Here is a 22,030-nt window from a genome sequence, read left to right on the forward strand (position 1 = left end):
TTGCACAGAGTATAATCTGGAAAAATATATTCTAAACTTTTCAGTGGTCACTCTTGGGGTAGGAGAAGGAAAAAAGTATAAATTTGGGGAAGCAGCCTTGGCCCAGTGGTTAGGGCATCCCTCTACCACATGGGAGGTCCGCGGTTCAAACCCCGGGCCTCCTTGACCTGTGTGGAGTTGGCCCATGTGCAATGCTGATGCGCGCAATGAGTGCCATGCCATGCAGGGGTGTCCCTGTGTAGGGGAGCCCCCCACACAAGGAGTGCGCCCCATAAGGAGAGCTCCCCAGTGTGAAAGAAAGTGCAGCCTGCCCAAGAATGGCACCGCACACACGGAGAGCTGACACAACAAAAAGAAACTCAGATTCCTGTGCTGCTGACAACTACAGAAGCGGACAAAGAAGAACATGCAGCAGATAGACACAGAGAACAGACAACTGGGGCTGGGGGGGGAAGGGGAGAGAAATAAAATAAATAAATCAATCTTTAAAAAAAAAAGTATGAACGTGGAGGGGGACTTTTATTAAAAAATATACATATACATATATTGTTTCCCATAAAAAGTTCAAGCCTACTACTTTCAAACAAATTTGAAAAATAAAAACCCTGTCTATGATTCCTAGAGCCATGCTTTTTCTATTATATAACAGTGATGGCTCATCAAAATGAATGAAAATACAAGGTAGCACTTTAGTTCCAAGTACAGCAAAAATAACTCATATTGTTCAGAGCAAGGTCAACCTGGGTGGGTATATTTAGAAAAAATGGAGAGAAGTTAAAATGAAGGTGAAAGAATGTTCCAAGCAAAGTGAGGACAGGTGTATTCCAAAGACAGCACCAACAGTCTGAAAAAATGCCTTGGTGGAAAGAGTGAGTTCATCTTTCTGGGTGAGAGAAGAGTGTTTGTGGAGAGAAGGCGATTGAAATAGGGCTGGAAAGGTAGGCTGAGGATGGCTTGGGGAGAGTCTCCCAGGCTCAGGATGTGTGCTTCATGACATGGGCGATGGGGAGTCATCAAAGATTTCTGAGGGCAGAGTGACAGGGGCAAAGCTGGGTCGTAGAAACATTAAGCAAGCTGTGGTGAGGTTAAACTAGAACTGGGGTTCTTAACCAGGGGTTTGTGAGCTTGAATTGAAATAAAAAAACAAACAAACATATTTTTGTGGGGACATGTTAGTGTGGGTGTGATATTGTTATTAAATAATACACAGAATAGTGTGGATTTAGTAAGGGGACCGTGGTTTTCACCTGACTGGCAAAGGAGTCTGTGGAACAGCAAAGGTTAAGAACCCTTGTACTAAAAGAGACAGAGTGGTGGCTGAGAAACTATGTAGACAATAGTCTAGGGCTGTATTCTTTTTTTTTTCTTTTAAAGATTTATTTATTTATTTATTTCTCTCCCCTTCCCCTCCTCTCCCCGATTGTCTGTTTTCTGTGTCTATTTGCTGCAGTCTTCTTTGTCCACTTCTGTTGTTCTCAGTGGCACGGGAATCTGTGTTTCTTTTGGTTGCGTTGTCTTGTGTCAGCTCTGTGTGTGTGCGGCACCATTCCTGGCCAGGCTGCACTTTCTTTTGCGCTGGGCGGCTCTCCTTACGGGGCGCACTCCTTGTGCGTGGGGCTTCCCTACGTGGGGGCACCCCTGCGTGGCAGGGCACTCCTTGCGTGCATCAGCACTGCGCGTGGGACCAGCTCCACATGGGTCAAGGAGGCCCGGGGTTTGAACCGCAGACCTCCCATGTGGTAGACGGACGCCCTAACCACTAGACCAAGTCCACCGCCCTAGGGCTGCATTCTTTTGTCTATCTATTTCACTCCTGTAGTCATCAATTATCTCCTCGCTATTGGCTCTTCCCATAAATATACCAACATGCACTAGTATCTCACCATCACAAAAAAAAAAAAAAAACCCACAAATTTCTTAAGAAGAAATTCCCTTGACTTACACCCCCTTCTCAGGGATAACCATTTCTGTTTCTCCTCACAACTGAACTTGGTGCTTCCATTTGGTGCTTTTATTTCATTCCCTCTCATTCTATTTTTTTTTTTAAGATTTATTTTTTATCCCCCCCACCCCCCCACACATTGTTTTGCATTCACTATCTGCTCTCTGTGTCCATTCACTGTGTGCTCTCTGTCTGCTCATCTTCTCTTTAGGAGGCTCGGGGAACTGAACCTGGGACCTTCCATATGGAAGGGGGGAGCTCAGTCACTTGAACCACATCTATTTCACCCATTCTATTTTAAAATAATTCTCTCTTTTCCCCTTTTAAGTTGAAATATTTCTGATATACAAAAAAAGGTAGTGAATAAAGACAAACACTTGTATCTAACTTCTGATTACTGAAATAAAACATTACAAATAAAAATAAAGCCCCCTCTCCAATCTTACCTCCTCACAAGTAAATATCATCCTAAATTTCCTAGTTAGCACTCCTGTACACATTACTACATATGTAAGATTACCATATGTACATACTTGCAAACAATGTAGTATCATTTTGCATGTTTTAAAACTTTAAATAAATGGCATGTTTTATATACGCTCTTGTTTTTTATGATCCACCACACTGTTTTAAAGATTATTCATACTGACATGTGAAACTCAAGTTCAGTCATTTTTCACTCATATAGTATTTTATTCATGAACACTCTGCAATTTAACCATTCTCTTCTTAATGAACTTTTTGGCTACTTGTAATTTTTTGCTGTTAAATAGATAAGAAAATTCCACTACTTGTCTCCAATAGACTGGAGTTTCTCTACTGCAGTATCTTCTACCCTTACCAGAACCCACAGAGTGAAATGGATTTTATCTAGTACACAGTTGCACATATATATACACACATATAAAACTGAAAAAAAAAGTTCTGGGAAACAGTATTTCATCTTTACTGCATGGAATGCAAGCTGATGCTTTATAGTTCATTCTATTTCAATTTAAAAAAAAAATAAATTCATTAAATTTATTTTATGACCCATGGATTATGATCTCCAGGTTGAAAACCATAGCCAATAAAACTACTAAAAGAAAATGTAGGGAATCATCTTCAAGACCTTGTGGTAGGTGTTGGTTTCTTGGATCTTATACTCAAAGCACGAACAACAAAATTAAAAAGATAAATGGAACCTCCTCAAAATTAAACATTTTTGCACCTTAAAGGGCTCTGTCAAAAAGGTGAAAAGGCAGCCAACTCAATGGGAGAAAATACTTGGAAATCACACTTCTAATAAGGGTTTAATATTCATGATATATAGATGCTACAACTCAACAATAAAAAGACAATGACCTGATTAAAAAAATGGGCAAAAGACATGAATACACATTTGTCAAAGGAATAAATACAAATGGTGAAAAAACACATGAAAAAAATGCTCAGTATTACTAGCAGTTAGAGAACTGTAAATCAAAATTACAGTGAGATATCATTTCTTACCTATTAGAATGGCCACTATTAAAAAGAGAACTAAAAGTGTTGGAGAGAATGTGGAGAGATAGGAACGCTTATTTACTGTTGGTGGGAATGTAGAATGGTACAGTCACTGTGGAGGACTGTTCGGCATTTCCTAAAGAGGTTGAATATAGATTTGCCATGTGACTCGGCAATACCACTACTGGGTATATACCCTGAAGAACTGAGAGCAGTGACATGAACAGACCCCTGCACAATGATGTTCAAAAAGGCGTTATTCACAATTGCCAAAAGATGGAGACAACCCAGGTGTCCATCAACTGATGAGTGGATAAACAAACTCTGGCATATACATGGAATGGAATATTATGCAGCTGTAAGAAGAAATGAAGTCCTGAAGCATATGACAACATGCATGAACCTGGAGGACATTATGTTGAGTGAAGCAAGCCAGACACAAGAGGACAAATATGGTATGACTGTGCTATTATGAACAAAATATACTGTTAAACTTATGGAGTTAATAACTGAATATGGGTCATCAGAAAACAGAAGGAGGTTAGAGAATGGAAAGCTGAAGACCAACCTGTATAGAATTAGTAAAAATCTAGTTTAGTTTTTTAATGAATAGAAAAGGTTAAAGCACAATATAATGCTTGTAACTAGCAGTACTATTATATGGGTATGACAGTGGTTGAAAGTCTAAGGTCGTGTATATTACTAGAAGGAAAGCTAAAAAAATGTAACATGGGGCAGTATAGCATAGTAAAATCTCATGTGAAATATGAATATGGGTAGTATTACATATATAAGACTGTTTTTCTTTGAAACTGAACAAATGTATGTTAATGTTACAAGATGTTAAAATTAGCCAAAACAAACAAACGTTATGCTAAGTGAAAGAAATCCAGACACGAAGTTACTACATATGGTATGATTCTATTTATATAAAATGTAAATATAAATCAATTTATAAAGATGGAACTAGATTAGTGGTTATGTAGGGCTGTGGAAAGATAGAGGGATTGAGAGATGGCTGCTAAGGGTTTAGAGTTTTTATTTTGGAGTAATGAAATTGTTCTAAAATTATATGTGGTGATGAATGCAGAACACTGAGATTATACTAAAATCTACTGATTATACTCTTTGGAGTATCTCAATAAAACTGATTTTTTGGGAAGCAGACTTGGCCAGTGGATAGGGCATCTGTCTACCACATGGGAGGTCTGTGGTTCAAACCCTGGGCCTCCCCGACCCGTGTGGAGCTGGCCCACACGCAGTGCTGATGTGTGCAAGGAGTGCCGTGCCACGCAGGGGTGTCCCCCACGTAGGGGAGCCCCACCCGCAAGGAATGCACCCCGTAAGGAGAGCCGCCCAGCGCAAAAGAAATTTCAGCCTGCCCAGGAATGGTGCCACACACACGGAGAGCTGACACAAGATGACGCAACCAAAAGAAACACAGATTCCTGTGCCACTGATGACAACAGAAGCGGACAAGGAACAAGCAGCAAAGAGACACAGAGAACAGACAACTGGGGCGGGTGGAGAAGGGGAGAGAAATAAATAAATAAATAAATCTTTTTTTAAAAAAAGAAAGGAACAGGAGCTGGAAATGAGTATAAAAGAAACCATCAATAAGGTCCAGGAAGTGGAGGCTGAACTTTTGGAAGCCATCAAAAAGAGACAAATCAGTTACATTAAAAAAAGTGCAGAGAAAGATGATGAACTAAAAAGAACAGCCAAAAGATATGAAGATATACTTGATGTTTGTGAAGAAGAAATGACTGGAAAAGTAATGGACCTGCAGAAGAAATATCAGTGTGGGCTACAATAGGAGGGGAACTGTAGCAGTGATAAAGTAACAATTAAGGAGTTAGAACACAACTAGCATGGAAGACTACTACTCTTATCAGTGATTCAAAGTTGAAAAAGCAAGAGTTCAGAAAAGAGATTCACAATTTAGAAGATCATCTAAAAAAATATGAGAAGAATGTATATGCAACAATTGTAGTGATAACTTCCAAAGGTGGCAACTGAAAAAATACCGATGTCTCCTTCTTTGGAGAACTTACTGAGTTTGCGTATTTGTGAAAAGTGTTTTTGGAGTATATGATGGGTCATAAGACAAAGGTTATAACCACTGTACTCAAGTTCCCTGATGATAAGACTCAGGAGATTTTCGAAAGAGAAGATGTGTGACTGATGTCATGATTTTGATCTTCTTCTTGAAGAAACAGAGGTAATGTTGCGTGAGCCTGCTGCTTGGAAAACTGTCCACATTTGTTATTCTTTGAATATGAAACCGTTATTTAGGGCCCCTCATGTAGCTAAAAAAACAAGAAACATCTGACATTGTCCCACAGATATATTGCAGACTGCCTTTAAATTAGGTCATATCAGTGAAGAAATGGTGACAGACTTTCCCCTTCAATTTTCTGTTGGGAAGAGTCATTCAAAAGATACTTAACTTAACCTGATTTATAAACTCACCTAATGTTTTTTTTCTTCCATTCTTTGTGTTTCTTTTTTTTTTTTTTTTGGAATATTTTAAACTTTTTTAAAAAAATTATTTATTTATTATTATTTTTAAAATTACATTAAAAAAAAATATGAGGTCCCATTCAATCCCACTGCCCCCACCCCCCACTCCCCCCACAGCAACACTCTCTCCCATCATCATGACACATCCATTGCATCCGGTAAGTTCATCTCTGAGCATCACTGCACCCCATAGTCAATGGTCCACATCATAGCCCAGACTCTCTCACGTTCCATCCAGTGGGTCCTGGGGGGATCTACAATGTCCTGTAATTGTCCGTGAAGCACTATCCAGGACAACTCCACGTCCCGAAAACGCCTCCACATCTCCTCTCTTCCTCCCGTTCCCCACACCCAGCAGCCACCATGGCTACCGTTTCCACACCCATTCCACATTTTCTCTGTGGACATTGGATTGGTTGTGTCCATTGCATCTTTGTGTTTCTTTTTAAAGAACTGCTTGCTTTACCTATTTATTTTTTGGGTGATTTTTCTTATTGGATATTTTTCTGATAAATTAGAGCATTTAACTGACTATTTTATCCAGATTGATTTTTGAGTATTTGCTAAAGACTAATTCTTTAAGCTATGACATCTGACAACTTCAAGAGGCAGTATCTTTTTTTTTTTTTAAGATTTATTTATTTATTTATCCGCCCCCCTTGCCCCTGCCCTGACTGTCTGTTCTCTGTGTCTATTTGCTGCGTCTTCTTTGTCCGCTTCTGTTGTTGTCAGTGGCACTGGGAATCTGTGTTTCTTTTTGTTGCATCACCTTGTTGTGTCAGCTCTCCGTGTGTGTGGCGCCATTCTTAGGCAGGCTACACTTTCTTTTGTGCAGGGCGGCTCTCCTTATGGGGTGCACTCCTTGCGTGTGGGTGTCCCCTACACAGGGGACACCCCTGCATGGCACGGCACTCCTTGCGTACATCAGCACTGCATATGGGCCAGCTCCACATGGGTCAAGGAGGCCTGGAGTTTGAACCGCGGACCTCCCATGTGGTAGACGGACGCCCTAATCACTGGGCCAAGTCTGCTTCCCTGGAGGCAGTATCTTTACTACTGTAAATTGTAAATAATCAATACAAAACTGTATAGTATGTAGATTTGTGGCTGTTAGTGTTGTCATCTTGTAAGAACAGATAAAGTTTATTTACGTTATGGGGAAAAAACCCACGATGAGATACCACTTGATATCCACTAGGATAGCTACAATTGGGGAAAAAATAAAAAGGAAAATAACAAATATTGGTGAGAATGTGGAGAAATTGATTGGAACACTCGCACAGTGCAGGTGGGAATATAGTGCTCTAGCTGCTATGGTTTGGTGATTCTTCAAAAAGTTAAAAACACAGAATTATGATATAACCCAGCAATTCCACTACTAGGAATAGGCCCAAAATAACTGACAACATGAACTCAAACAAATACATGTACACACGTGTTCATAGCAGCCGAAGGTAGAAAGAGCCCAAAATGTCCATGAGCAGATGAACAGATAAATCGTGGTACATCCACTTAGTGGAATATTATTCAGCTATAAAAAAAGAATGACTTTCTGATACATACTACAACATGGATGAACCTTGAAGGCATCATATTGAAAAGCCAGACACAAAAGGACAAATAGTGTATCATGCTAATTATATGAAGTATCTAGAATACATAAATGGAGAGAAAGAAAGTAGAATAGTGTTTCCCGGGGACTGAAGCAAGTCAGAAATGGGGCACCATTGCTTAATGGGTACAGTTTCTGTTTGGAATACAGTTTCTGTTTGCAATAGTGAAAATATTCTGGAAATAGACATTGATGATGGTTACAGAATATTGTCAATGTACTTAATGCCTCTGAACTGTACACCTAAAAGTGGTTAAAATGCTAAGTTTTACATTCTGTATATATTACCACACACACAAAAAGAATCTTCAGTTTATCACTACAAAACAAATCTAGACTAGTGCCCTCCTACCTTAGAGCCACTCGATACTTCTGTCCCAATTTTTCAATTTCAGCCATGACACAGTCAGTTATACAAGGGATACCTGCCAGAAAAAAAAAAAGTGTATATATACACATATATATTAGTAATAGAAGTTGTGAAGAAATCTATTTTGCTCTTTCTGAATTATATCTTATTTGTAAGTTTTAAAATCCAGAAGACTTCTGGGATGATAGCAAAATAAGCACAATGAAATGAACAATAAGAACTAGAAAAGAAGAATCTGTTAATAAAGAAACTAGAAAACTGTCCCAACCCCACACCACAGGTTTCAAAAACTGTCATAAGCAAGGATATTCAGAGCACTAACTTGCATCTAACTCCTCTGATCTTGAGCAGGCTGTAGACTTAAAAATGTTAAGTGCAGAAGGGACCTTCTAAGAACCAATCCTTAATTTAGAGAAACATAGACTGTGGGTAGGGCAAACATTCCACTTAGGAATGCCCATTTTCATGCATGGCTTTCAAATCAAGACAAAATGAAGGAGTTTGGCTTGCACAGAGGAAGGGCAGGAGTGGGAAGAGAGGATTCATCAGGTATTGTGAAAAATATCCAAATTTAGGTTCCAGAGGAAGCTCCATGCTGAGCAGAAATTACAGACCATAACTAGCATTCCTACTCAAATACTATAGGTACAATTAACAAAGTGCTCAGCTAAACAGGAAGGAGAGTCAAAACATCATTAATTTTTTGCAGACTGAAAGAAATGCCCCTTTCAGAGATGAATGATATGCAGAAAAGTACCCAATATGGAAGTGCAGCAGTTTGATATTATTTATGAATTCTAAAAATAGAAGGATTATGTTTTTAAACTGGTCTATTCCTCTGGGTGTGAGCCCCTTTGATTATATTAGATTCAGCTCAGATGTCTTTCATTAAATTGTGTTAAGATTAGAGCTTTGATGTGACCACATCAGTAGGGTATAACTCAGGTTAAGTCCTGCCCCCTTGGTGGGCTGATATAAACAGGAACTCACTCAAGAAGACACAGAAGAACATACACAAAAAAAGAGAAAGAGCTCCATAGATGCCAGAGGAGAGAACTTTGTCAAGAGACATGAAAGAGGAGAAAACCTTGATTTTGCAGCCCCAGGAAGAGAGACGAGCCCTATGTTAGCCTACAGCCGAGATCCAAAGATGCTGGGCCCACGAAGCCTTAAAAAGAAGAAGGAAGGAGAGACCAGGCAGAGACCACCCGCCATCATAGCAATTGACTTGGGTAAGAAAGTACCTCTTACAGTACCCTGAGTTGTACTCTTTAGGGCCTTGTAACTGTAAGCTTTTACCCTAAATAAATACCCTTTATAAAAGTCAACAGATTAATGGTACTTTGCATCAGCACCCTTTGGCTAACTAATACAGGGACCTATACATAGATATATTTTTTTAAAGAACTGACTCAGAAAGGTTGGAAATAAAAGACAGGAAAATACTTCAAGCAAGCAAAATTACAACAAAGCAGGGTTATGAAATTATTATCAGAAAATTGAAATAAAGACAAAAAAAGCACAAAATGGGATAAAATTGGTCACATTATAAAAATCGAGAGTTCAATCAAAAAAGAGAAGATGAAGGTTTAACTATCATGAACATCCATTCACCAAATAAGGCAGCACTAAAGTATACAAAGCAAAAGCTGTAGAAACAAGACAAAGAAATCTATAGATACACCAACTTCTTTTAATCTTCGATGGCTGAAGTTGGTGAAAAACAAGCACCAGAATATTATCATTAATAAGGCTGATCTGAAAGAGGTCTAAAACCCTATGTCGTCCCAAGAGAAACCACACTTCTTTTTAGGAATTTAGTGAATATTTACAAAAACTCATATTTCAATAAATTCCCAGAAGTAGAAATAGTATTAAGCACTGTTGCCTACAGTTCACAAAACCAGCATGGCACCGACACCAAGACCTGATTAAGAGAGCATAGAAAATGGAAACTAAAGGCAAAGATTATTTATTTTATTTGTGTTTTTTACAATGACATTTATATTACCAAATAGAAACAAGATGTATAGTCATAGAATATTCCCTGAAGAAGGGGGGATAATTTAAGGAAATAAGAGTGGTTACTATAAGGAAATCTATTAATATAATCCACTCTCAAAAGAGAAAAAAATTACTTCAACAGAGAGTAAAAAGGCATTTTTAAATGCAACATCATCCCTAATAAAAATCCTATGTACCATATTTCAAGATGATATAAATAGTATATCAAGAAAACATAAAACTCAACAGAAAAATTACTAGAAACAGAATTTAGTAAGATGACTAGTTAAATAATTAAATTAACATTCAATATATTTCCTATGTAAAAAAAATAAAAAATCTGAAAATTTCATGGAAAAAAGTCTTATTTATGCTGGCTCCTTTTTTGTCATTTACAACACACAATTTCTTTAAATAATAGATGCACTGGCTTATTATTTGTTAATAAATATTCACTCACTGATCATTAGTTGAATGAGGAAATTTAAAATATTATGTTAGAGTAAATGGAACAAATGTGGTGGGACCTATATGAACAGCTCTAATACTTTATTGAGGGACAGAAGAATTTGACTAAATTGAGAGGTATTTTTGGAGAGTAAACCACACAATGATATAATGAAGGTCAATTTCCTCAAATTAACCTCTGAATCCAAGACAATCATGACCAAAGGATTATTAATCTATTTTTTAAAGTATTTATTAGTATATGCATGACAGCATTATGATTTTTTTCTTTTTAGGTACCAGGGCTGGGGATTGAACCTGGGACCTTGTATGTAGGAAGCGGGTGATCCTTTGAGTTGGTTGTTTCATTTGTTTGCTCTGCTTTTATTCATAGGTGGCACCGGAGATTGAACCTCCCATGTGGGAAGCAGGCACTCAATTGCTTGAACTACATCTGCTCCCCAGCATTATGATTTTAATATTTTGACTAAAAAATTCCAAGGCTCATCTAGAAGAATAGGAGAACAGTTATAAGACAACTCAAAGAGGAAGGAATAAGGGGCATCTAGTCCTATCAGAAATTGAAATGTATAATTAAGATCTAGGAAAAAATTACGGGATTCTCAAAGGAAGAAAAAGGTAAATTCATTTTGATAAATAGAGAAAACACAGATATTTAAATAAATACTGTTAGGGCAACTGGTCAAAGGGAAGAAAAATTAAGCTGGATCCCTGTCTTTGTTAAATATTAGAATAAATCCCAGTTGGGAAAAAAACAAATATGAACCATGAAAATAACTACAAATCCAAAAAAAAATAGTAAATTTGATCATATAAGGAAATAAGGATAGTTTGACAACTATCAAACAAAAAGCCATAATAAAGTAAAAACATAGACTGGAGTAATAATGCATTTTTGGCTTGTAACTCCACTTTTTTTTTTTTTTTGCAGTAAGTATTTTACTCACATAGCTTTTTAAAAATTCATTTTAAAAACCACTTATTGATGTTTATCATTCATACATGAATATACATAAACAATACTTGTTAAAATAAAAGTTGTGAACTTACAAAACATATACAACATACAGGGTTCCTACACATCACCCCACCACAAATAGCTTGCACTGTTGTGAAACATTTGCAACAAATTATGAAACAGCATCCTCAGAGTATTACTACTAACTATAGTCTGTATCTTATATTTGGTGTATTTTTCCCCCAAACCCCCTATTCCTTTCTTTGTTCATAAACCATACAATTTGTCTCAAAGTATAGAATAAATGGCACTTGGTATAATCACTGAGTTGTGCACTCATGACTTTAAACAATATGAGAGCATTTTCATTACACCAAAAAACCCCAACAATAACAAAAAACAAACCCTATCATACCCATATGTTAGTGCTACTAATTACAAATCACATGATATGCTTTCACCCATTTCTATTCATTTCCAAATATTACAAACAACTTTTGTAACTCCACTTTTTACTTCCCACAGGATCTAAAGTCATGTGCAGTTAATGCATAATAATAGGTATAGAGCTTCTACTGGGGAGATGGGAAAGTTTTAGTAATGGAAGGTGGTGAGGGTACTGCAACTTGTGAATGTGATTAATTGAATGATATATTTGAGGGTTGAGATGGGAAAGTTTATGTTGTATACATGCTCCACAATTAAGATGAAAAAAAAAAAAAAAGAAAGAGAACTAAAGAGACAATGACAATTAAATGCAATATGTGACCCTGGACAGGATCTAGCAAAGGAGGATAAAAGGCTCTAAGAGATACTATTGGGACATCTGAAAAAGTTGGAATATAGACTGTAAGCTTTATTCAAGGTCAAATTTCTTGAACTTGGTTACTGCACTTATGGTAATTACATAAGTCAAAAGCCTTGTTCTTAGGAAATGTACATGGCAGTGTAAGTGTTCGAGAAGCATAATGTGGGAAGCAGATGTGGCTCAACTGATAGAGCATCTGCCTACCATATAGGAGATCCAGGGTTCAAACCCAGGGCCTCCTGGTCTGTATGGTGAGCTGGACCATGTGCAGCGCTGTCATGCACAAGGAGTGCTGTGCCACAGGGGTGTCCCCTGTACAGGGGAGCCCCACATACAAGGAGTGCGCCTGCACTGAGCCACCCTGTGCGAGAAAAGCACAGCCTGCCCAGGAGTGGTGCCGTACACATGGAGAGCTGACACAGCAAGATGACACAACCAAAAAAGAGACAGAGATTCTCGGTGCCGCCGAGAATACAAGCAGACACAGAAGAACACAAAGCAAATGGACACATAGAGCAGACAACGGGTGGGAAGGAGAGAGAAATAAAAAATAAATCTTAAAAAAAAAAGCATAAAGCATACAATCTACACTCAAGTGTTCAGAAAATGGGTAGGTAGATGGATAGATAGAATATAGGGAAAATGTACAAAATATTAAGATTCATAGATCTGGGTATGTAAGGGGTTAGGAATATGCTGGAGTTCTCTGTATAGGGTTTGTACTATTTTTGTAATTGTCCTGTAAGTTTGAAAGTATTTCAAAATTCAAAATAAAAAAAAAATAAACTGGGAAAAATATTTCAACACATTTCTCAAAGGGCTAATTTCCTTCATATATATATATATATATATATATAAAAAGCTTATAATAACAACTTTTAATTATGCAATATTAATAGCTGTCAGATACTGTGCTAGGCACTTTATCTCATTTAATCTTCACAATGACGCCTATTATGTAGGTACTAGTATTATTACTATAATCCCCATTTTCTAGGTGAGGAATCTGAGGCACAAAGAGATTAAATAACGAGATAATAAATGGTGAGGACGAGATTTGAACAACCAAGTTTGTCACGCTCTATTGCTTGGGTTCTTAACCAGAATGCTACATTTCAGTTCAGAGAAGAAGACATTCAAATGGTCAATGAACACAAAGATGCTCAACCTCACTCCTAATTCTAATGAGTTTTCATTTTCTACCTATTAGATAGGCAAAATTTAAACACAAGAAAATACCTGGGAAACGAACTTTGGCCCAGTGGTTAGGGCGTCCGTCTACCACATGGGAGGTCTGCGGTTCAAGCCCCGGGCCTCCTTGACCCGTGTGGAGCTGGTTCATGCGCAGTGCTGATGCGCGCAAGGAGTGCCGTGCCACACAGGGGTGTCCCCCGCGTAGGGAAGCCCCACGCGCCAGGAGTGCACCCATAAGGAGAGCCGCCCAAGGTGAAGGAGGGAGCAGCCTGCCGAGGAATGGCGCCGCCCACACTTCCCGTGCCGCTGACGACAACAGAAGCGGACAAAGAAACAAGACGCAGCAAAAAAAAAAAAACCACAGAAAACAGACAACCGGGGGAGGGGAGGGGAATTAAATAAATAAAAATAAATCTTTAAAAAAAACCCAAAAAACCCAATATTGAGAATACAGGTATTCTCATACTAAGTAGGTGTATAAATTGGTGTTAATTATTTGAGGGCAATTTTGTAGTGTCTATTAAAATAAAAATTATACATACTCCCAGATACTGTGATACAGCTTCTAAAATATGTATCCTAAAGAAATACACCCTTGCACAGAAACATATTCCCAAAGATACTCACTACAGCCTTGTTTATAACAGAGAAAAACAGGAAATAGTCCAAATGTCTAATAAAGGAGTGATTTAAAAAACGTATATTTTAATCTTCATATCTTTAAAAAATAAAAAATAAAAATAAATTTTAAAAAACCATACTTTAACAATGCACTAAAATGTAACAAAAAAGAATAAGGTATGTCTACATATACTGGTATGGAAAATTTTTCAAGATATAATGTTTAATGTAAAAAGCAAGGAGAAATGGATAAGTAAAATGTGATACCCATACAATGAAATATTATTTGGTAATAAAAGAAATGGGGGAGTGGATGTGGCTCAAACAGGTTGGATACCTGCTTCCCACATGGGAGGTCCAGGATCCTCCCTGGTGCCTTTTAAAAACAAAAACAAGCAAACAATTGATAAAAACCAACTCAATGGTGCCAGTGTGGCTCAGTGGTTGAGCCTGGCTTCCCAGATACAAGTTCGGGGTCCAATCCCTAGCCCTGGCACTTCAAATAAGAAAAAGAGGGCGGCGGACTTGGCCCAGTGGTTAGGGCGTCTGTCTACCACATGGGAGGTCCGCGGTTCAAACCCCGGGCCTCCTTGACCTGTGTGGAGCTGGCCCACATGCAGTGCTGATGGGCGCCAAGGAGTGCCCTGCCACGCAGGGGTGTCCCCCGTGTAGGGGAGCCCCACGTGCAAGGAGTGCGCCCCGTAAGGAGAGCCGCCCAGCGCAAAAGAAAGTGCAGCCTGCCCAGGAATGGTGCCGCCCACACGAGAAGTGACACAACGCAACAAAAAAAAGAAACATAGATTCCCATGCCGCTGACAACAACAGAAGCGGACAAAGAAGACGCAGCAAATAGACACAGAGAACAGACAACTGGGGTGGGGTGGGGGGGGAGGGGAGAGAAAGAAATAAATAAATCTTTGAAAAAAAAGAAGAAAAAGAAATGAAGTACTGAAATATGCTATAACATGGATGAACTTTGAAAACATGTTCAATGAAAGAAGCCAGTCACAAAGGGCCATATACTGTATGTTCCAATCTATTTGAAATGCCCAGAATAGGCACATCTAGAGAGATGGAAAGTAGATTAGTGGATGCCTAGGGCTGGGGGAGATGAAGGTATTATGGGTTGTTGACTAAGGGGTAAGGGTTTCTTTTGGGGTAATGACATTGTTTTAAAATTGTTGTGATGGATACACAACTATGAATATACCAAAAGCCATCAAATTTTATACTTTAAATGGGTTAATTATATGTATGTGAATTGTATCTCAATAAAACTTTTAAATAAAATAAAAAGCAAAACAGTAAATAATATATGCTCCATTTTCATTAATAAAATAAATAAAAATAACCTCCTATTCACACAGATTGTATATAAATTTTTAACAATTGCCCCCCTTGAGGAAAAGCATTATAAGGAACTTCATTTTTCACGCTGGATTTTTTTACAAGTACATTAATATTTTTGTAAGAGGAAAACTATTAAGAAATTTTAAACTAAAATAATGTCCAGAAGAAAAAGCAGTTGTAAAACGGAAGTAAAGTCATGGAATCAGGTAGCACTATATGCTTTGTTTAGGAGGAGCAATTTCAGAGCCATATAGCAGTGGAGCAAGAGAATGGCTTGCAAATGGAGTGAGGAGGTAGGTCCAGGAAGATCACTTTAAGGAAGGGCAAAGTTACAGACAACCAGGCTCACAGGAAAAAGAGAAAGCTGGTGGGAAGCTAGTAATTCTCCTTTGTTGGAATATAGGGGGAAATGGAAGGGATAAGGAACTATGAAAAAGTCAAAGGGGCATCTTCAAGGCAATAGGAAGACAAAGGCCTTCCTTTAGGTATAAAAGCAAGCAAAGCAAATAATTAAACAAGCAGGGTTTAAAAGAGTTAAAAGAGTCTCCTAGATACTGAATTTGTACAGTACCTAAATTTTTTTTCAATCATACACAGAAGACTGCAGGAAAGTGATATTTTCCTTAAGTTTATTTTTAGATAAGGCACACAAGTCAACTATGCATTATAGCTTTATTCTAAGAGCCTAATGAATTTAGTGTCTTCTTTCATACAGGCCACCAGAGGCCCACTGTTAAAGACACAATATTACCTCAACTTCAGTCTATTCATTATTTTTAAAAAGTATTATATGTACATAGCTTAAAAAAATAAGTATGGAAAGGCCTATAAAACAAAACAAAACAAATAAAACTGTCCCTTGACCCTTCCCCACCCACCAATCCTGATCCTTACAGGTGACTATTTTACTCCCTTAACTGTCTCTCTCTCACGTGGTGGTTATCATTGCATCTTTTTTTTTTTTTAGGTACTGGGTTGTTTTTTTTTTTAAGGTACCGGGCCAGGGATTGAACTTGGGACCTTGTGAGTGGGAAGCTGGCACTCAACCACTGAGACACATCAGCTTCCCTGAGTTGATTTTTTAATTATTTAAGTAGATTATTGAGACATATTCACACACCATATAATCAAAATATACAATTAATGTTTTAGAATAAACACAGAGTTGTGCATTCAGCTCCAGTCAATTTTAGTCCATTTTCATTACTCCAGAAAGAAAGACCTCATATTCCTTAGCATTCACCTCTCAAACTCTCTATCCTTCCCCAACCCTATATAACCACTAATTTATTTCCATCTCTGTAGATTTATTTATACTTACATTTTATATAAATGAAATAATAAAATACGTATTACAATGTATCTGGTTTCTGTTACTTAGCATAAGGGTTTTTTTTCTTTCTTCATTTTCTTTTAAATGTACATTAAAAAAATATGAGGTCCCCATATACCCCCCATCCCCCTACCCCACTACTCCCACATCAACAACCTCTTCCCTCATCGTGGCACATTCACTGCACCTGGTGATTACATTTTGGAGCACTGCTGCACCACATGGACAATGGTCTACATAGTAGTCTACATGAGTTGGTTTTTTTGTTTGTTTGCTTGTTGCTTGTTTTTGTTTTTAGGAGGCACTGGGAACCAAACCCGGACCTGCCACGTGGTAAACATTCAATCGTTTGAGCCACAACTGCTTTGTATCTTGATACAATAAACTTATGCAACTATATTTTACTTATTTTAGTCATTTTAAGAACTGAGAACTCTTACACCCTTCACAGATCAGTTTTCCCCATCTTCCTATCTTACCGGTTTTAACAAATTAACAAACAATATTAATAGTACTGTCACTCTGTTCATCACATAACATCCTTTAAAGATAAAGGATGGTATGAATGAAATATTTCAATAAATTGTTTTTAAAATGAAAAAAAAAAGGAGGGAGAAGCAATTTTTCTCCTTTGATGCCAATAATTTACTCTTTATGGCAGAGTGTAAGTCTGATTTTTCATTTGTATCTCTAACCAAGTGACTGCAAAATATACAAATGTAAACCCACAATGAAATGTAATAGATTTCACTATTAGGAAGTTATTTCCTTGTACGTGGCATAAATTTTCTTTTTGATTCCCCTAGTAGTAAAGGAAGAACATACAAAGGAGGGGAGACTCAAAATAATCAAGGGAAATTTATGAATGGCAAACTGTTTACCTAGGTGTAAATAAACTACCTCGGATCCTTTGTGAGTCGAATAAATACCGAACTAAATAAACTTAGGGATCACTGATCATCATGAAACTTCTGGTTTTATGATCTTAAATGGTGATATTTTTAATTTAGCTTTTCCACACTGGAGTGGAGAATGCTTCCCCTTCAACTTAAAAAGAATACATAGGCTGAAAAATCTAATAAAATTTAATTTATTCAGAATTTTAAAACCCAGAATTCTCAAACAAAAAATTTCCTTTCTATGTTTAAAATTGTGGTCCATAATGATGGTTAAAGCACTCCAAGTGCTTTCTTCTGAATTGTAAAAATTTAATTATTCCTATTCAGGTTTTCATTATATTTCAATTCATTGAAAATGGCCCTTGCTATGGTGAGCAAAGTAAATGGGAGCAATGCAATTAACTAGAACCCCACCCTCTTCTTTTCATTTTTCCATAAATACAATGAATTATTCTGTAGAAATGTCACAGAAATATAAAAGCATGATACTCACACTTAGCATACAAACAGTCCATCATCGACTGCACTAAATCCAATTTGGCTTTGATGGAAAAGTTGATAAAGTTGGTATCAACCAGGATGTGGTAAGGTGGGCCCAGCTGTGTATTATATTGGAAGAATAAGCAGGAAGGGTGTTGAGGCCTAAAGGAAAAACATAGTAATGTCTACATTGATATTTTGGTATCAACAATAAAAAAGAAGCCTCTATTTGGGACAATTTGCTGTAGATTAAGTTCCCTTTCTCTTTCCACTGGAAATAAATCCTAAAAGTGAGGAAGAAAGTAACAGCATATCTGAATCTCAGGCCTACTACCATGCTTTGCCATAACTTTAAAAAAGCAATTATCCGTAATTAAACAAACAAGGAGCCGATTTAAATTAGATCAGAATTGTACTGTCAGTGGTGAGAAGTGACCAAAAGTTTGTATTTACCAGACTGAGTCTCATGACCTCTTAGGCCTGGTCCCCAGAGGGATCACATGCATGCCACAGAGGACAGTACAGAGTTTGTGAATAAAAAATAAGGAATTTGGACCAGTGTCACATGCTTAGGAAAATGAGTGGGTAATTAGGAGGGACTTAACAGTCACCTCTCAAAAACAAAAAGTAATTCTGCAACCCAACTCTTCTGTTTCCTTTAGCAGTAGAAAAGCCATGAGCACGGGGAGGTAGAACACAGCTATTATGATTAGAAAGATACTATAGCATGTTTATAATTTTCACAGGATCCTAAAATGGCTGTATGGAATGTGGTATAGGAGAGCAGTTGTCCAGTGTTAGGATTAAAGAAAAGCCAAAGATATCTAGATCAATTTGGCTGTGGGTATAAACGCTGGTCCATGAACCAGTGTCCACCTGTGAGGATATGTCCATCACCCATCAGAGCAAAATGAGAAAAATGAGGAAAAAGTGGTGAGGTTTTTATAAACTGATATGTATTTATTTAAAAAGAATGACCTTTATTCTGAAAATGTCCTTAATTTTTTTTTTTTGGTGATACACTCTCTCATGAAATACTGGTGTGTTAAACAATGGTAATTATTTTTTGGAAAGATTCTTACTTGGCAAAGAAAAAAAAATTTAATAATCCTTGATTGGTACAAAGGATTTTAGGGGAAATTTTACTGCTCCATAAAATCCAAACTTTTGAACCCTTGGAATTGATATATGCTTATCAATACTATTCTCATTTGCATGTTGTGTCAGTTTTACCCACAAATGATTGAACAAATCAGCTGAGAGAAAGCCTAGATTTCTAAGAGGTCTATAGTTTTATAATGTCTCTTTTCCAATTTTAAAGAAAAACCTGAGGGAAACGGACTTTGGCCCAGTGGTTAGGGCATCCCTCTACCACATGGGAGGTCCGCGGTTCCCATGGAGCCCCGGGCCTCCTTGACCCGTGTGGAGCTGGCCCATGTGCAGTGCTGATGTGCGCAAGGAGTGCCGTGCTACACAGGGGTGTCCCCCGCGTAGGGGAGCCCCACGCACAAGGAGTGCACCCAAAAGGAGAGCCGCCCAGTGCGAAGGAGGGAGCAGCCTGCCGAGGAATGGCGCCGCCCACACTTCCCGTGCTGCTGACGACAACAGAAGCGGACAAAGAAATAAGACGCAGCAAAAAGACAAAGAAAACAGACAACCGGGGGAGGGGAGGGGAATTAAATAAATAAAAATAAATCTTTAAAAAAAAAAAAAAAAAGAAAAACCTGAAATTCTTGGTTACTCACACTTCTCTTTCCTTGAGTGCGCTGGGATCTTTCTTTTCTTTCTTTTTAGATTTTAATCTATCCTTTTCTTTGCTAGGGAAAAGAGAGGTAAATTAAACCCAGGGGAGAAGGAATAAAACATAGTAGTTATACTCTCATTCAAAAATCAAGTTTCCTTTATTTTTTTTCTGCAAAGGAATTCTACCTTTTGGCTTCCTTATGTTAATATCAGGGTATCTTTCTTGAGCACAAATAACTGAAATGGGATGTGGCCCACAAGTATCATAATTAATCAGAAGAACATAATGAAATTTAAAAACCTCTAGTCAATAATCCATAAAATTGCAAATGGATAACTAAAGGTTGATTATTCTATAATTTCTTTCTTACTTAGAAGCTCTCATTTAAGTATCAAAATCTACTTCTAAGCAGTAGGTAAACAAATTGACATTTACTTCTGAAGACTCAGGTGCTTCAATAGCAGTGGGGAAAAGGATTTCCCCACATGCCTCTTATAAAGGGTAAAAGTGTAACAACCACATATCATTATATAAAATTTAATTCCTACCTAGACAAAATATTATTAATGAGGTGGGTTTCCTAAAGTTACATAATAAATTCATTTCAAAGGCTGACAATATAATCTAATAACTCTCAAGACTCTAACAACCATTCCTTTGTTCTAAGTCTTTCAATCAAATGAAGAAAAGTCCTGATTAATAATTTCATCCACTTTTCACAGAAGTAGGGAAGCTGGTTAGGTCCTCCTTTATAATAGCGACTATTACTCCACTCTCTTCTTCTACAGTGATCTGGATTTTTATAAGATGTACATATCTGGGTGTTTTCCCTTTCTTTCAAAAATATCTGAGTGTTAGGTACTGAAGACACAGGACAAACATGGTCTCTGACCTCACCATCTTTTAGTAATGATGCCAACAATACTTTCTGGGGAATGTAGTAGTGTAATGGCAAGAATATCGGGATAATTTTATCTCATAGAACTGTTGCAAAGCTTAACAGTGCTATGGTAGACAGAGTATATAACAATGGTGGAACAAAATGAACACTTAAGAAATGTTTAATTCCCACCCCCTTCCCCGGTGTAACCGCTCAGCAGCTAAGTGACTGTTAAATACTGACGACCATCCCATGCTATATAAATCCAAATCATAATAGTATTAAAAGGAAAAAACAAAACAACAACAAAGTTTTTTACTACTTATCCCTTTGTAACTGCCATCTCTCTGGGCAGTCTATGAAAACCCAATGGATTCCGGACACTCACAGCCTCTGATCTCTGAGACTAAGCATTCGCTTCATGGTCGCATACTTCCTTGCTTTCTTTTGTTTCCCCTTGAAACAGAAATCTTAGAGTTAAAAGAGTTGGGCTACATCGCATCTTCTTGAGTCTCTTCTGTTCCTTTGCCCAGTCCCGTCCCTTCTGCATCCGAATACGTAGCTCTTACCCTCCCTGCCCCAACCGGCCCTCCCACCGCTCCCTAAACTAAAGTATCACAAGCATCGCTCTGCGCAGTTTAAGAGCGAAGGTCAGAATGAAATTAAGAAAGGGGAAACTGAAGGAAATTTGGCCATGGATTTCAACATCCGCCAAAAAGTGGTCAGACAACCTCCCTCCACAGACCCTCCTCACCATGTTCACGCCGCACGCTCGTTCTTACTTCCGTAATCACCAGTTGCGCGACCTTTTTACGTCATTGTATGATGTTTCCGGCAAGGGATAGCCCGGAAGCGGAAGTCGCTTTGGGGAACGAAAAAAGTCTGAGCCGGTTCCTTACCTAGGGTGAGCGGTTTTCTGGGTCTCTTGGTGGGGAGGGCTGAGTGCTGCTTTTCTGCTTGGTGCTGCCGCCGCCTTTCAGGTTGGCAGAGCTGGGACTTCGCTGCTCGGGTAACGTTTCTCTTCCGCAATCCAGTCCTGATCAGAATCCAGAAGCGCTCTTCGCACCTGAGTTCCAAGGGAGGGCAAGGGTAGGGGGTAGACGAGTCCTGCGTTGGCCAATAGTTTTGGAAAACATGGTCTCATCCCCTAGTGCTGGGGCGTCAGCACCTCGGCGGTCCAATCCTGAGTTTCTGGGTCCTACTTTGTTCTCCTAGGCGGCATGGTGTTTCGTGCGGCTGGGCGGGCTATATTCCCCCAGTAAATACTGTGTTTTCCTCTAGGCGAAGTGGGGGGAAACAACACTTGAGGGCCTTTTTTAGGCTATTACTAGAAAACTGGGGACATAAGCTTGCTGATAT

The 22,030-nt window shown here is 38.2% G+C and overlaps 2 protein-coding genes across 17 annotated transcripts in view; one reads left to right on the forward strand and one right to left on the reverse strand.

Annotated features, from left to right (window-relative positions):
* Positions 1 to 21,495, reverse strand: part of FCF1 (FCF1 rRNA-processing protein) — a 29,954-nt gene extending 8,459 nt beyond the window's left edge. Inside the window, exons 1-5 of the mRNA XM_004455160.5 lie at positions 21,426 to 21,495; positions 21,060 to 21,127; positions 19,793 to 19,864; positions 18,061 to 18,209; positions 7,915 to 7,987 (exon numbers count right to left, since the gene is read on the reverse strand). Coding sequence (XP_004455217.1) covers positions 7,915 to 7,987; positions 18,061 to 18,209; positions 19,793 to 19,864; positions 21,060 to 21,127; positions 21,426 to 21,428 — 365 coding nt within the window. The 5' untranslated portion in view covers positions 21,429 to 21,495. The remainder of the gene's footprint in view (positions 1 to 7,914; positions 7,988 to 18,060; positions 18,210 to 19,792; positions 19,865 to 21,059; positions 21,128 to 21,425) is intronic.
* Positions 21,496 to 21,499: 4 nt separating this feature from the next.
* Positions 21,500 to 22,030, forward strand: part of AREL1 (apoptosis resistant E3 ubiquitin protein ligase 1) — an 86,265-nt gene continuing 85,734 nt past the window's right edge. For 3 of the 16 annotated variants that reach the window (XR_009184934.1, XR_009184930.1, XM_004455159.4), the window contains exon 1: positions 21,526 to 21,575. The gene's annotated coding sequence lies outside the window, so the exon portion shown is untranslated. Of the gene's footprint in view, positions 21,681 to 22,030 lie in introns of all 16 variants that reach the window. The other 13 variants (XR_009184924.1, XM_058293069.1, XM_058293072.2 and 10 more) reach the window with 11 other exon arrangements.

This window comes from Dasypus novemcinctus, chromosome 3 (assembly GCF_030445035.2).
Source record: "Dasypus novemcinctus isolate mDasNov1 chromosome 3, mDasNov1.1.hap2, whole genome shotgun sequence".
In the NCBI taxonomy this organism is placed as follows: domain Eukaryota; kingdom Metazoa; phylum Chordata; class Mammalia; order Cingulata; family Dasypodidae; genus Dasypus; species Dasypus novemcinctus.